General features: G+C 39.9%; 1 protein-coding gene across 1 annotated transcript in view; it reads left to right on the top strand.

Moving 5' to 3' along the window:
- The first annotated feature begins 3,509 nt into the window (after nt 1-3,509).
- The window catches only part of LOC121518669 (glutamate receptor 1-like), a 151,429-nt gene continuing 137,794 nt past the window's right edge, over nt 3,510-17,144 (top strand). Inside the window, exons 1-2 of the mRNA XM_041801137.1 lie at nt 3,510-3,621; nt 16,748-16,882. Of these exons, the coding sequence (XP_041657071.1) occupies nt 3,510-3,621; nt 16,748-16,882 (247 nt within the window). The remainder of the gene's footprint in view (nt 3,622-16,747; nt 16,883-17,144) is intronic.

Raw genomic sequence — 17,144 nt, forward strand, 5'->3', positions numbered from 1 at the left:
AAACAGCCTACAAAGAGCTGAAAATAGTGTAAAATAGCATAAAATGGCATAAAAGTAGCTGAAAATGGAATTCAATAGCTTACAAAAGGATAAAAATAGCTGAAAATAGCATGAGAATAGCTGATTTTAGCCAAAAAGTAGCTGAAAATTGCATTCAATGGCTGAGAAAGCATAGCGATAGCTGAGAAAGCATAGCAATAGCTGAAAATAGCATGAAAATAGCCATATTTTAAAAAATATAAAAGTTAGAAATGATAAAAGTCATAGCAGTCGAACGACGAAGAAACTGAATTTTTTGAAAGTTTAAACTGTGTCGATACAACAAGGTATGAAGGAGGAGATAGCCGGCGTGGAAGAATAATAATAAACAAAATGGCCGACATGAAAATCAATAGTGGGGATGCTCAGCATCCCCACTAATAATTTTCAAAGTTTTAAACTTCTTTTTCTTTCTGAGTCGATCGTCTTTCTTTGAGATTGTTGTACCGGCTGTTTTTCCAGTTGGGAGTATTTTTTCAGACGCAGAGACCTCGTTGGCGTTGAGTGGTTGCTGACAGGATTTCATGTTTGCCGTGTTTTAAGCCACAGCGTTTCCCCTGAGCAGAGTCTGACCATTCATCTTGTTTCCTCCCACGCCGCCGTCAGCTTGTTTGTCAGAAACAGATAAATTAATTTAGCAGGGATGAGAGGGAGTGATGGTTTCCCTCCCTCTCTTTGTTTCAGCTCACTAAATTGACTAGAAGGTGAAAAGAAGAGGATTATCAGCCTCACCATTATTCAGCGTGTGGGCTGACGGTGTAGGAGGGCGGCCATTTTTTTTTATTAGACACCGTACAACAGACTTTCTGCTCTCATTGGAGCTGATAAAGAAATTAACACGATGTCTGACAGCTAACATGAATATGTCTGTCAGTGAACAACATTAGATATATGGACAAAGGCCAGAAATGTACATTTAATTCAGTGTTCCCTGAGGATGATCCCTCTGACTCATCTTTTAACTATTCTCCTTTTTACTTAATTGGTTGATTTTGTTTTGGGGGATAAAATTCTCAAATATGTTGTAAAAGAGACAACCGTAGTCCTCAGAGGATGAACCCTCCTGTTCAGGATTGTTCAGGTATTCATGGTTCCCAGAGGAAAAAGCCAAAGATTTTAGTTGATCCTTTTGCCACCTATTTGTTCATGAATATGGGGAATGATTCTGTGTTCTTATAAGGAGATAGGCTCACTCTTTTAGGCTTTTCATATATTTTGGTGCAGATGTTTATTATCTTTACCCCAGAGGATAGATCTTAGATGTTTTATCCATGCTTTTGTTTGAAGTGAATGAGATATTTCTTTATCAGTCCTACAAGAGGAAAATTCCAAGACAAGCTTCAGGTCAATATTTTCTCAGAAGTTTCAGAAGGGTTTAGGAGGACAGAACGTTTAAAAAAAAAAAAACAGTTCAAAGACAAAAGAATTCAAAAAGTCTGGAAACATTTAAAAAGACATTTCTAAGAGTTTGCAACTCCAGCCAACCAATGTGAGAGTCATTGACCACAAAAAGGAAAAACTTGGAGCAGTGGTGAACCTACCCAGGAGTGGCCAGCCCACCAACAGTTCAACAACTCATCCAGGAGGTCCCAGAAGAACCCAGAACCACATCGAAAGACCTGCAGGCCACACTGACTCAGTTAAGGTCAGAGGTCATGATTCAACCATCAGAAAGAGACTGGGCAACAATGGCATCATGGGAGAGTTCCAAGGCCAAAACCACTGCTGAGCAAAAAGAACACAAAGGCTCTTCTCACATTCGCCTGAAAACATCCTGATGATCCCCAAGACTTCTGGGAAAAAATTTGTGGACTGACCAGACAGAAGAGGAACTTTCTGGAAGGTCTGGTCCTGTTCCATCTGGAGTCAAACTAACAGCATTTCATCAGAAGAACACCGGACCAACAGTCAGACATGGTGGTGGTAGTGTGATGGTCTAGACCAGGACCTGGACCACAAGAGCCATGAATTCTGCTCACTAGCAGAAAATCCAGAAAGAGAATGTCTGACCATCAGTTCATGACCTCAAGATCAAGACCACTTGGGTTATGGAGCAGGACCATGGACAAAATTTAACAAATCACCTTCTCATCCATCCATCCATCCATCCATCCATCCATCCATCCATCCATTCATCCATGCACCCATCCATCCATCTATCCATCATCCATCCATCTATCCATCCATCCATGCATCCATCAATCCATCATCCATCCATCCATCCATCCATCCATCCATCCATCCATCCATCTATTATTCCATCCATCTATCATCCATCCATCAAACTAACATCCATCCATCCATCCATCCATCCATCCATCCATCCATGCATCTGTCCATCATCCATCCATCTATCCATCCATCCATGCATCCATCAATCCATCAATCCATCATCCATCCATCCATCCATCCATCCATCCATCTATTATTCCATCCATCTATCATCCATCCATCAAACTAACATCCATCCATCCATCCATCCATGCACCCATCCATCCATCCATCCATCCATCCATCCATCCATCTCCTTCCAGGGATCCTGAGGCATTCCCAGACCAAACAGGATATATAATCCCTTCAGCACATTCTGGATCTTCCCCAAGGTCACCTCCAAGCTGGACGTGCCCAGAAAATCTCCAAAGGTAGACGACCAGGAGACACCTGATCAAATCCAATCCACCTTCATGACTTCCGACTCGAAGGAACAGCCGCTCTGCTCTTAGCTCTCTTCAGATGCCTGAATTCCTCACCCTGTCTCTAAGGCAGGTAGATCGAAGGTCTTTCTTCACCACAACGGTCCAGCACAACGCCCGCAGTAATGCTGACGCTGCACCGATCTGCCTGTTAACCTCACTCCCCTTTACCCTCACTCAAGATACTTAAACTCCTTCACCCGAGGCAGAAACTCCTTCCTCACCCAGAGGGAGCAATTTAAATTAACATTTTCTGCATTACCATTACTGATAGTGGAGGAAATGCAGTTAAAGTGTCCTCAATTCCAACAGCACACAGCAGGTGCCCTTTTATTTCTGTGGCCCCTGGCCCTCAAACATCCTGAGTCCTCCACTGCTTTGCTGTTTGAATAGAGATTCCTCTAAATTTGTTTATTCTGGTTTCTTTAAAGAAAATAGAACACTGCTCTTCAGCTGGGCTCTCCAAATGACTGAATCCGCCTCTGATTGGGCTTCAATAGGACAAACTCTACTGGTGAGAGAGAGAGAGAGGGAGGTATTTGGGTTGAGACTCAGTGAAGAAACACTCTGACAGTCAGAGTCGACGGCAGCAGAGCTCTGCGCTCCTAAACTATGGATGCTTGAGGGGAGGGATCCACTCAGAGAGACCAACCCACGGACACGGAGAGAGTCAGACTGCCGGTGGATGTGTGAGTCTGTGCCGGGGCTGAGCTGGATCTCTGTCGGCCTCGCTGTGGATGGGATTACTCGGGTTGTTCCTCGTCTCCTGGAGGAAACATGCGGCTGCAGCAGAGCTTCCCGGTGCCCTCGGTCCTCCTCCCGCTGCCGCTGCTGCTGCTGCTCTTCGGGCTCTGCAGCGGCACAAGTTTCCCAAGTAACATCAACATAGGTAAGAGAGCCTGCGGGGAGACCCAGCTGGACCGAGAATGGGACCGAAAAACACCCAGTCTTTCCACATCCAAGATTACGCACGGTGTCCGAGAGAGTTTACGCTGCTGGATCTCAGATCCATCTGATTAGCTGCGTTCATTCACAATCCAGAGCAACAAATGACGCACTGTTAGGCTGAGCCTGCTCTTAGACGCTTCTCTATGTCGTTTTTATTATCCTTTATAGCAAATTTCTCCTTCATTTGTTCACAATGCTTCAACCAGCACCGCCAAAACTAACGGCTGGCTGTGATGGATGATTCTGACAGTAATGTGTCTGCAAATTTATTCGGCAGTCCGTTGGCAGAGCCCGTGGCTGGGCTTCCCTTCATGACTAACTATGTTAGTTTTCATGTATTCCTGTAGAGAATTACGGAGGTTTTGTTGTCATATACTTTGATATCGCAGAAATACACACCGATAAGTGGAAACGACGAGGTATGGGTGTTTCCAGGTGCTTTTTAGCGACTTTTCTCCCTTCATTTTGTGGATTATTGAAGGAATAGTCAGGATGGACTGAGTCAGCATGTGATACTACAGCAGGCAGACAGAAATAAGAGGGAAAAAGCAACTAGATAGAGCCTAGCTCCGGTTGACGTTCTCAGAATCAGCACCATGGACAGAGACATGTCTATATTTTTCAATGTATTTATTTGAATTAAGAAATACGGAGATATGGGGCTTTAACTTCTTTTTTCCCTTAGTCTAATTTTGTGGATGATTGAAGGAAAAGTCAAAATGGACTGAGTTGGCGTGTAATTCTACAGCAGACATGGAAAAAAATAAGAGAGAAAAGCAATATGATACAGCCTAGCACCACAGAAAGTCCTTTTTCTTACTTTATCAGAATCAGCACCATGGACAGAGGCATGTCTGTATTTTTAAATGTATTTATTTGAACTCACGCAGAAATACAGAGGTATGGGTGTTTCAAGGGCTTTAACTACTTTCTCCCTTAGTATAATTTTGTGGCTTATTGAAGGAATAGACAGAATAGACTGAGTCAGCATGTGATACTACAGCAGACAGACAGAAATAAGAGGGAAAAAGCATATATATATATATGTATTTTTTTTTTTTTTTTAATCTGTGATTATTTTGTCAATTTTACAGCTTGTGGCATGAATTTTTACAGGAACTTTTTCTACTCAAAATTTTGAAATTCAACATGTTTTACTCTTAAATGTCATTCAGACTCTCTCAGTGAATTTTCTACCCTCTGGACACCTTTGAGGCAAAAATGTACACGTACAAAAAACTGCCATTAAATCAGCATACATCAATATTTTTTCTACCTTTTTTTTCTTTATAAATCTCTTAAACAAGTTTAGACCTGCTCAAAACTACCAAACATTCAATAATTCACAGAATTCTAAACCTTTCAAACCTACACAAAAACTCTCCATAATATAACAGGCAAAAATACAAGAAGGTGGTGCATGGTCCTACAATGAGTAAATGGTTGAATCTGGTGAAATACGGTAAAAATGTCAAATTTCACTAGACTTCTTCACATTGAAATGCTGACATTAAAGAATGCATGATTTTATACTGCAATGACAGTGAGATTAAAAAAACGTGATTTTAATGGAAGTCAATGGGGGCATTTTTGCCATGAAGATGTCAGGAGGGTATTTCTGACATTACGTAAAAATATAAATGCAATCGAATCAGTGTTGTTGCTAATCTTTGACTCATCCAAGACTCTCATCAGCACCAAAGTCCCATCTGTCCACTATCAATTTTATGGAAAATAATTCACTTTTTTTGTTTTTTAGTTGTGGAAAAAAAAAAAAATCAACTAATCAAACTGTCTTTTAAAGGGTTAAAATCTTGAAAACTATTGAATCTTTGGTAGCTTTGAGCAACTCTGAAGTTGTTAAAAAGATTTATTAAAAAAGTAGAAAAAATATTGATGTATGCTGATTTAATAGCAGTTTTTTTTGTACGTGTACATTTTTGCCTCAGACAGTGTCCAGAGGGTTCCCTAATGTTAAGGCTGGTACTTCATAAAAAATACAAACACAATCAAATCAATTTTGTTGCTAATCTTTGACCCATCCAAGGCTCTTATCCCCCCCAAAGCCCCATCTTTCCACTATTAATTTTATGGAAAATAATCCACTTTTTGCATTTTTTTGCAGTAAAAAATGACATATTTCAAATAATCAATCTGGCATTTAAAGGATTAAAATCTTGAAAATTATTGAATGTTTGGTAGATTTGAGCAGGTCTAAAGTTGTATAAGAGATTTATGAAAAAAAATTTAATTGGCGTATGCTGATTTAGTGGCAGTTTTTTGTACGTGTACATTTTTGCCCCAAAGGTGTCCTGACGGTAGTAAAATTGAGGAGGGCACAAGGGTTAACTAACTTTCTCAGAATCAGCACCATGGACAGAGACATATCTATATTACTAGATGTATTTATTTGAATTCAGGCACCTTTGGTCTCTAATATTTGATATTTCAGAAATACAGAGATATGGGGCTTTTAATTACTTTTATCCCTTTGTTAGTGTAATTCTGTGGATTATAAACGGAAAAGTCAAAATGGACTGAGTCAGCATACATTTCTACAGCTGACATTAAAAAAATAAGAGAAAAAAGCAATATGATACAGCCTAGCACCACAGAAAGTGTCTTTTTCTTACGTTATCAGAATCAGCACCATGGACAGAGACATGTCTATATAACTTGATGTGTTTAATGAAATGAATTTAACTAGAAAACCTCACTGAGATTAATATTCTCATTAAGAGAGTGTACTGGCCAACATACGGGGCAGCACAGTTAACAAAGACAGAGATATAAATTAAACAGAGCAGTTACAGTCACAGAAAACCAAATCCTGAGTCACAGAGCAGAAAGACATCAGTCAAACATTTACAACCAGATGCATCCTCTTCTAATGCCTTAAATCTACCTTTAAAAAGATTTAAATTCACCAGAACCTTAAAGACATAAAGTCTACTGTAGCAGAGGATGCAGATAGCAAAGGTAAGTGTCATGACTGAGTCAAAGAGTGGCCACTGTAGCTTCCAGAACTTTTCACATGAAAGGAAATAGCACAAGTATGATGGAAGAATACAGAGTATAGCTTATAAATAAGGATGTGACAAAGAATTATGTGTTGACAATGAAGGCCAACTTCTTCGATCAAGTGCGAGTACAATGATAAGTCAAGGACTTTAGATTTGTCAGCACCCCGCTGTATCCAGCGTATCCAATAGATTTAAGGCATTGAGAAGATGCATACATATATAAAACATCGCCATAACCAATCAGAGGCATAAACGTGGCAGCAACAAGTCTTTCCTTTGCAGCAAAAGGAAAAAAAAGACATTTCTGAAATAAAAACCCACCCACAGCTGTAACTCCTTCACAAGATGCTCATTATGCTGCTTAAAAGTTGAAGATTTACTAATCAAGAATCCAAGATATTTAAAGGAGACACAACTCGATCCCATCAGCCTGTGACATAGAAATAGGATCTTGTAGATGACGCTGCGCTCCTTGGGGGGCAAGAAGTGATTTCTGCATAGAGAACTTATGCCAAGGGTTCAAATGTAAATATTTAGAGATGCTTGAGCTACTTTTGTGTCCTGGAATTTGTGAAATATTCAGGCAAAAAATAAAGATAGAAAGTACTCAGAGAAACAGCATCAGGCAGTTAGGAGTCAGGAGTTAAAAAAGCCTCCGTCTAAAGCCTGGAGAAGCGGTGTGACACAACGTTCATGTATGGTCCATTTCCTGGAAGTGGTCCAGTTTGGTCCAGTACAGTTTCGTCAAACCTTGATCTTACCCGTGTTTCCTCAGCGGATGTCCCTCCAGTCTCATGCGCTGTGATAGGACATCTGTGTCTTTTAGCAGATCCAGATCATTTGGCTCTCCTCAGTAGAGCCCATTGCTCTTCATCTGGTTCCAGTTTAGCTTTTTCTTTTGGCTATCCTCTTAACTTTGCAGGACACGGTGTGTGGTTTCCACTAAGAATTTTTATTAATCTGACCGCAGAACGGTTTTTCATTTCCCAGAGTCCATTTTGAATGAGCTTTGGCCCAGATCTTATTCTTATGTATTTACACAAGACATCACTTTTCTACATTAGGTGCAGAACTTTATTAAAGGTCATGCCTGTAGTGAGCTTTGGACAGCATGTGTTTTTTTCTTAAATCAAGCCCTAAAGACAGCCAAAGTGGGAGTCAGCACCATGGACAGAGTCACAAACAAGAGACTATGGGAAGAACTGCATAAGGCCGGCCACACACTAGACGATTTTTTTAATCTGAAATGATTTTAAAACCATGGGAAACCACAGACTTCAGGACAATTTCCAAAGATTTTTCATCTTTAATCCTCTGAACGCACACACTAAAAAACAAAACAAAGCAAAACAAAACAAAAAAACACGGATGTCTGTTGATACCGTCTTGTTGTCTCTCCACAACTGACTGTCCTGGTGTGTGTTACAGGTGAAGCAAAAATCATAAAACATGGGAAAGATCGTCTGGTGATGATACCCGGTGTGCTCGCTCTCATTGGTTGTTGTGGGTACTCCATCAGCAGCACTACGACCTAAAATTGTAAATATCAAACATGTTTGATATTTACAATTCAGGGTCTGGGAGGCTATGACCTGATTTGGAGTAGTAAATTAATCGTGTTGACACCACACACATGTAGACTACTCAGACAAGCAACCGTTTGCAACGAGGCTACGGTCAGTATACGCCCCCACGACCATCAGGGGAGGCAAATCTTGCCCCACATTGGGCTTAAAATCCTGTAGTGTGTGGACGGCCTAAGATGTTTGAATTCTATTTCAATTTTGGGGGGTGTCAGCACCATGGACAGTCACAGAAATACTACTGGAATCAGCACCATGGACAGCGTCAGCTCTGGGATTAATCAGGGCATAGGAGTAACTCACATCATGTTCAGTATCAGCCCAGTTAATTCAGAATCAGCACCTCAGGTAGAGCCAGGGATGAGAGCATATAAGAAAAATGCAATAGAGGGAGAATCTCTACCATAAATTGAATTGTATTACAGTTTTATTGGTGTCAGAACAAAGGACAAAGTCACAAGAAACCCTTCCAGAGTCGACACCATAGACAGAGTTGGATAAACTAAATTAGAGTCATCTTTGGTGGCATTTAAGTAGAACCAAGAATGAGAGCACCATGGGAGTAATTCACATCATGTTCTGAATCAGCCCTCCAGACTAACATAGCCATTAAATCAGAATCAGCACCATGGACAGAAGCACATAACAGCAATGTCAGAAAATCTCAGGAATTTGCTTTAAGATTGAATTTAACTGCAATATCACGGGTACTAAAGGTGACTGAATGTCACCGTATGGCTACAGGCATACTGTAGGCCCTCCTCTCATGGTATTTCTCGCTGTGAAGAGCGTTTACAGCCTACAGTCATCTGCCCTCTGCAGCTGAATGAAGCTGCTGTTAGACATCAGGAGCTCAAACTCAGCTTCTGCTTAAAGACAAGACTAACCACCCACAAACTTTTTCACAGAGCTTCTGTAGCAGAAATGGCCAAAAACAAGAAATACAAATTAAAAACCTTTGTCAGCCATTCTGACCTAGACTCCTTTTTGAAATAGATTTCTTTATACTCCTGGTCAAATAGAGGTTAAAATAAAATCTAAACACTAAAATCTATTAAAGAATCAGAACAACATACAGTGAAAGAGCTGAAATCGAGGAAACAGCACCATGGACAGAGTCATATAACAGTGTTCTCTTTAGTCAGCACCGTTGACAGAACTGTAATACAATATTGGTGTAATCAGCACAAAATACAGAGTCACACAAGATCACATGACATCGTTATGGGATGCCTTGCTCTTTTTAGACAGACATCAACATAGGCTTTCCACCAGCTCTTCATTTTGGATCACATAAACTATCATTTTCTTTCATTGTTGATAACTATTTTATCAGGAAACCACAACTGAGATGAAGAATCAGATCTACAAGACTCTCCTAACCAAGGCAGTCAGTAGAATTAGGAGAGTTACAGACATACAACGGAGCAGTTAAATATAAAAATCAACAAATCCTGGTCATGGAGTAAAAATTCATTAATAAAAATATCTAGATCCTGATGCATCTTCCTCCAAAACCCTTCAAAGAGTTTAAAAAATATTCAAAGAGAGCGACTCCTCCAGACAGATCCTCAGGAGCAGTGTAGCTGAAAGCTCTTTTACTCGCTACCCTGAGTCACAGAGTGAAAACTGTCACTTCAACAACTATGTTAGATAGCTACATTAGCTATGTAGCTATGTAGCATACACAGCTAACAGCACTTCTGAAGCTGTGTTTGTTACATTGTAATATTTTCACACAAGACAAGCTTATTTCCTGTAAGCAGATTGTTCACCTGGCATTATTAAATGTGTTTAATCAGGTTTTGCAGGTCAGGTTTTAAACTTTTAACTTTTGTTATCCTAACCTAAACCACAAACAGAACTTCAATCCAATTTAATTTTGAAAGTGTTCCTGATTTTGCTTCTGAGATGCAGTAAACGGCGTCTCAGATGAACGGTCTGAAGCCAGACTGTTTTGAAATTTGACCTTTACCCTTCCTGACTCACATCCTGTACATTTTAGAGGTCCCAGGGATTTTTATGGAGTTCTAGGAGCCTCTGTGGGGTCTTTTTGATGCACATGTACAAAAACACCAAAATACATACATTTTTATCAGGAGGTAATTATCTGCAAATTTTGGTGAGTTTTGGGCATGTCACGGTCCCCAGATTAGAAAATAATTTTCTGAAAAAATAAGAGGGAGCAATCAATAACTAAAACTCAGAGTTTTAAGGTGAAGTTCATCCACTCTGGAATTTGGAAAAATGTCTTCATGATGTCATATGTCTCTGTGACATCACTTGTCTTAATGATGTCACTTCATATGTATTTAACGTCTTCATGATGTCATATGTCTCTGAAAAATGTCTTCATGATGTCATATGTCTCTGTGACATCACTTGTCTTAATGATGTCACTTCATATGTATTTAACGTCTTCATGATGTCATATGTCTCTGTGACATCACTTGTCTTAATGACATCACTTCGTATGTATTTAACGTCTTCATGATGTCATATGTCTCTGTGACATCACTTGTCTTAATGATGTCACTTCATATGTATTTAACGTCTTCATGATGTCATATGTCTCTGTGACATCACTTGTCTTAATGACATCACTTCGTATGTATTTAACGTCTTCATGATGTCATATGTCTCTGTGACATCACTTGTCTTAATGACATCACTTCGTATGTATTTAACGTCTTCATGATGACATAAAGACTGGGAATGGGAGGAAGGATAAGACACATCCACTCCTACTGTCCCTGATCAGCCACAACATTCTTCGATCTATGCTGCTTTTTAGGTTGGATTATTGTCATTATGTCATAATGTCAGAACCACTCAAGGCAGACTAACCACGAGCTACCTGAGGGAGAAACCATGATATTTGGTCCTGTAGAGGAAAAAGAGATCATGTTATCAACCAGGTTTTCAGAAAAACATCATTTATTCATGATATTGAGGAAAAGAACTACACTACCCACAATCCTAGAGTGTCACAGCAATGTCTCTGATTGATGGGGTTGATGACTTCCATCAATGCTGCCATAGTATGAAGAAATAAATTCATGAATTAGGAAATACTTGGACATAATTATTTAAAATATTAACACTACAATAAAAATACATGTATGTAATAGGACATATATGATTAGAAAGCTTGAAAAACTATTCTGAACATAAACAAAATAAATTACAATGGATTCTGGGATGTGTAGTCTCTTCATCATCGGAGAGAAAGATGTACACAGTCTTATATCGTTGCCTTTTTCTCTGTTTTTGAGCGCCATTTTTGTGCCATTTGCTGGGATGTTTTACAGTTATGAGTGTCCAGGTAGCTGGTTAGATTGGTTCGTGTTTTAAAGTGTTGTAATAAGGGTTTTGTGAAACGTCTATGGAGGATTTGAATAGTCAATTTTACTTTCCTCTTAAATAGTGCACGGTAGCTGTTGAGCTCTGTAGTGACCTCAGCATTTATGCCACAGAGCGCCAGATTAGACAGACAAATTCAGCTGCAGTAGCTGGGTTTTACCTGTTGAGGGCAGTCACACATTTGTATCTAAATGTGCATTATAATCTGCCTGACCCTGGGTGTGTCGTAACCAAAAGGGTCACATGAAGGTCGATGTGTCAATGAGCATCTCTGTCAGTGTTCTGGTGTTTTATTTATTATTGTCTCTGTTTGCTGTTTGTGAATGTTTGTGTGCTCTGGGTGGACTGCAAAAACTGAATTGCCCCTTGAGGATAAATAAAGTTGTCTAAATCTAAGTCTAAATCTCACCACATACAGTAGATTTTAGATACTTAATACGCGATTAGGACCTGAATTAATCAACGGCACACACATACGTACATATGGTTTCTGTCTGAATAAAGTGGTCTGAGGGTTCAGTGACACAGAAAAGACACCCACCAACCCATCAAAGTCTCTTAAACATCCCCTCAGCTCCATTCTTGCTGCTCCTTCTTCACTGAGCCCACTGAATGAAAAGTCCCTCTGCTCCTCTATTCCTATCTGAACCCTGACTGTTTGGCCACATTCAGTCTGGGTCAGGCCGCTGAGGGCTGCAGAGCGTGTCCCTCTCCTAAAATTAAGTTATAATGTGATTCATCGGAGCGCTGGTCCAGTTTCCCTCTCTGGTTTGGAGCTGATGTGCCATCCAGTTGAACTAACCTGCATTAAAAAAAGAAGCCTGCATTTTGGTGGAATAAAATCCCTTCTGCAGTCTGACTCCAGTGAGCTCCAGCATAAAAATCAGTTACATTGGTTTCTTCTGCATGTGTTTATTGAGTCAGTGAACCCTTCTGTCAGAGCAGATGGACTGCTTCCAGCCTTTATAACTCCAATGAATAAATCATGCACTATCCCAATGATATTCTTTTAAGAAGAACCACATTGTTGTGTGGGCAGTCTTCAATATTCTTACAGATTTAAAACACTGATTCGGTTGGTCTGGAGTTTGTTATAAGGTCACTTTGGTGTTTAACATTTATAAAGCCATGTTTTTGTCCTGTTTATGACCTTTGCTGCTGCATTTCCTTTCCATGTTGCCTCACAGAGTTTTCTGCACCTGATTCCTCCTGCAAATATTGTACTTTGACTTAATTGTGTTTTTAGAGGCCATCTGTACTAATTATTCAAATCAAGGTTGACTCAGCCATGATTAAAGAGCCTCTGCTGCACTGTGAGAAAGTTTTGATAAGTGTCACCAGGATACTGCCGTTGTGCTCCATCCCATTTGAAACAACTGGCACACTTTAGTTGATATTAAAAGGATACGATTCTATAATACACTTCTCAGTGGAGGAAAACATACAAAGATACTGTAGGGTGTATGATAGCAACAATCAGCACCATGGACAGAGTCATGAAACTACACTCAGCAATGTTGATTCTGTTTTGCAGCTTCCATTTATGATGATTAACAGCAAAAACACGGACATTTTAGAGAATGTAGCAGAAGAGGGGAAAATAAACACTTGTTTAGTTATTATTTTCAAAAAAAATTTTTTTTTTTGTTTGTTTGTTTGTTTTTTTGTAGTTTTAGTTTATTGGTGATATGGAGAACTTGTCAGGGGCGAGACCCAAAATGGCTCTTCACTTTTTTCTTTTTTTTTTTTTTTTTTAATAAAATTTTTATGTTTGTACAACTTATAAACTTAGTTAGTTTTAGTTAACTAAAATGATTTCTATATTTTAGTTTTATTTATTTAGTTCATTTTGGTTGTCTATTTTTTATTATTATATTTTGGTTTTAGTTAACTAAAATGATTTCTATATTTTAGTTTTATTTATTTAGTTTTTTTTAGTTAACTAAAATGATTTCTATATTTTAGTTTTATTTATTTAGTTATTTTTAGTTAACTAAAATGATTTCTATATTTTAGTTTTATTTATTTAGTTTTTTTTAGTTAACTAAAATGATTTCTATATTTTAGTTTTATTTATTTAGTTATTTAAATGATTTCTATATTTTAGTTTTATTTATTTAGTTATTTAAATGATTTCTATATTTTAGTTTTATTTATTTAGTTATTTTTAGTTAACTAAAATGATTTCTATATTTTAGTTTTATTTATTTAGTTATTTTTAGTTAACTAAAATGATTTCTATATTTTAGTTTTATTTAACTGTATTAACCTTGGTATGGACTAGACCTCTGTTGAACGGTTTATTGGTCCACTTGGAGTCGTCATTTATTTTGCATTGAATAATGGGCTGCATGTTGTCGTCTTCAGAGCCTCAGAAAGTTGTTTTAATGTCACAGACAGAAAAACTGACAGACAGTGAACCATCCAGGGAAACAGCATCGACTGTGATGGAGAATACTTACTATTATTTTTAAGTCAGCTAAGACTGAAATATATCGTCTTTATTCAGCTGCAGAGGACAGAATGATCTAGAATCTCTGAGTCACATCATCCGTCTTCTGTAAAAATGTAATCAGAAGGTTGAATTTTCCCATTAGCAGTAGCAGATATAAACAGCTGTATGGTCAGTATTCAGTCCTCCTCTACTCTCACACAGAGAAGGTTCAGCTCCAGTTCAGGTGTTCAGACAATCTGACCCTTAAACGATTGTGAGGAGAGTGTGAGCGTCTGAACAATGCTGGCTGAGAAAAGAGGCTTTTAACAACAATTACTGTGGAGCAGACGCTCATTATTTTACTGACAATGGTAAACTCAGCCTGGCTTTAATAAGGCATCAAGACGACAAAGGGGAAAATGGGATTTATACAATAATAAATAGTGAGGTATCAATATTTAAAACATTAATTCTACATAATTTAAGCCTCCTACAGATGAATAGGCTGTACAGTAACTATAGTGATAATGAACCAGCGGGTATCCTCACGTCTCAAATTAGACTAAAAGATTGAATTCTTTGATACTTGTCTATTTAAACCATTTCTGCTACATCTGTTACATCTGATTGGTTTTTATAACCCCAATGCCAAAAAAGTTGGGGCAGTGTATAATTTGCCAAATCTCCATCCATCCATCTTCCTCCGCTTATCGGAGATGGGGTCACGGGGGCAGCAGCAGAAGCCCAGACTTCCCTCTCCCCGGCCACTATGTCCAGCTCTTCCCGGGGGATCACAAGGCGTTCCCAGGCCAGCTGAGCGACATCATCTCTCCAGCGTGTCCTGGGTCTTCCCCGGGGTCTCCTCCCAGTGGGACCTGCCCGGAACACCTCACCAGGGAGGCGTCCAGGAGGCATCGTCCAGGTGCCCAAGTCACATCATCTGGCTCCTCTCAACGCAGAGGAGCAGCAGCTCTACTCTGAGTCTCTCCCGGATGGCCGAGTTTCTCACCCTATCTCCAAGGGAGAGCCCAGACACCCTGCAGAGGAAACTCATTTCAGCTGCCTGTAACTGTGATCTCGTTCTTTCGGTCACAACCCACAGCTCATGACCATAGGTGAGGGTAGGAACGTAGATCGACCGGTAAATCAAGAGCTTCACCTATCAACTCAGCTCTTTCTTCACCACGACAGACCGATGCAGAGACCACATCACTGCCGACGCTGCTCCATCAACAAGACCCCAAGACACTCCGACTGAGGACCATGGCCTTGGATTTGGAGGTGCTGATTCTCATCCCAGCTGCTTCGTACTCGGTCGCGAACTGTTCCAGTGAGAGCTGGAGGTCATGGCCTGATGAAGCCAACAGAACCACATCATCTGCAAAAAGCAGAGACCTGATCCTGAGGCCACCAAACCAGACCCCCTCAACGCCCTGGCTGCGCCTAGAAATTCTGCCCATTAAAGTTATGAACAGAACCGGTGACAAAGGGCAGCCCTGGCGGAGTCCAACACGCACCGGAAACGAGTCCAACTTACTTCCAAATCTCATAAACCCATATTTCATTCACAGTAGAATATTAAAAACATAACAGGTGTTAAAACTGAGGCATTTTCATCTAGAGAGGCAGAGTCTCTCAGAAGTAAAGATGGGCAGAGGCTCACCAGTCTGAGAAAAAATGGGTCAAAAATACTGGAACTATTTAAATGTTCCTCAACATAAAAATGTAAAGACTTTAAATTCACTACCATCTACAGTCCACCTGAGGACTGAGATGAAATGGAAAACTGTTCTGTGGTCAGAGGAAACCACAGATGCCGTGTCCTGTGGACTAAAGAGGAGAGGGAGCATCCAGCTTGTTCTCCTGGCTCAGCTCTACAGCCTGCATCTCTGATGGTCTGGGGTTGCATTAGTGCCTATTGTGCCTGCATTAGTGCGTGGGCAGCTCTAACATTTGGAAAGGAACTATCAAACCACATACCACATCCATCACAACAGCATGGCTTCACAGGACATTTGGAGCATCAGAAAAGGAAGAAGACCCAGGACTGTTGAGCAGCTAGAATCCTGCATACACTTCTCAGATGTTTACAGATGCTAACCAATGGTAAACATGGACCTGTCCCTACTTTTTTGATGAAATGGTAAAATTTCTCAGTTTAACCTCTGATCTGTTGTTTCTGTTCTGGTGTGAATAAATTTGGGTTTTTGAGATCTGACAATCATTGACGTCTGTTTTTATTTACCTTACACAGCGCCCCAACATTTTTGGAACTGCATTTGTGGACTTTTCTGCCTTCACTGTTGATTCTTTGACAAACTTTAAGAGAATAAACTTCCCTCCTTGAAGTGCTGATCTGAGAAACAGATCATTCTTAGAGATGCTGGCTCTGAGTCTCTTTATGAAACATGAAGCTGTTAAAGAAAGAACACTCGGTGCTGGATCCATGGAGAGCCAGGTTTCCATCGCAGCAGGATTTAAAATTCATGCAGGATCTCAGCGGTGTGGCCGCTGTAATCCTGAAACCATTTACATCTAATTAGAGAGTTTGTTTAACCGGCAGAGTTATTTACCTCTATTTCTTAAGCAGAAGTGGAGTTTGGGCTCTTTATTCTCCTCTCAACATTTTTAAATAACTGTTTTTTTTCTGTCTCTGTCAAACAGGGGGCCTTTTCCCCACCGGCTCCCATGAGTATGAAGTGTTTCGTTTTGCTCTGGCACAACACCAGGACGTCCCCAAGCTGGTGCCACAGGTGGACATGGTGGACACGGGGAGCAGCTTCGCCATGACCTACGCCTGTAAGTTCATAAATTATGATTTCTTTCAAATGCCAGGGCCATGAAAATGAATTTTTATCACGGATCCCCAGACCCCCGTGTTCAAAGGTTGCATAAACAACGTCTCTGGATCGCCAGAGTTTACTTTGAACCAAATATTCTCACTGGTGCATTCACTGACCTTTCTGCAGATTCTGGTGTCAGTTTGGACTTTGAGGATTTTAGGACAAGATTTTGCCTTTGAATGTAGAAAGTTCTGGATGAAGCCTGGCTGATATCTGCT

This window comes from Cheilinus undulatus, linkage group 12 (assembly GCF_018320785.1).
Source record: "Cheilinus undulatus linkage group 12, ASM1832078v1, whole genome shotgun sequence".
Classification (NCBI taxonomy): domain Eukaryota; kingdom Metazoa; phylum Chordata; class Actinopteri; order Labriformes; family Labridae; genus Cheilinus; species Cheilinus undulatus.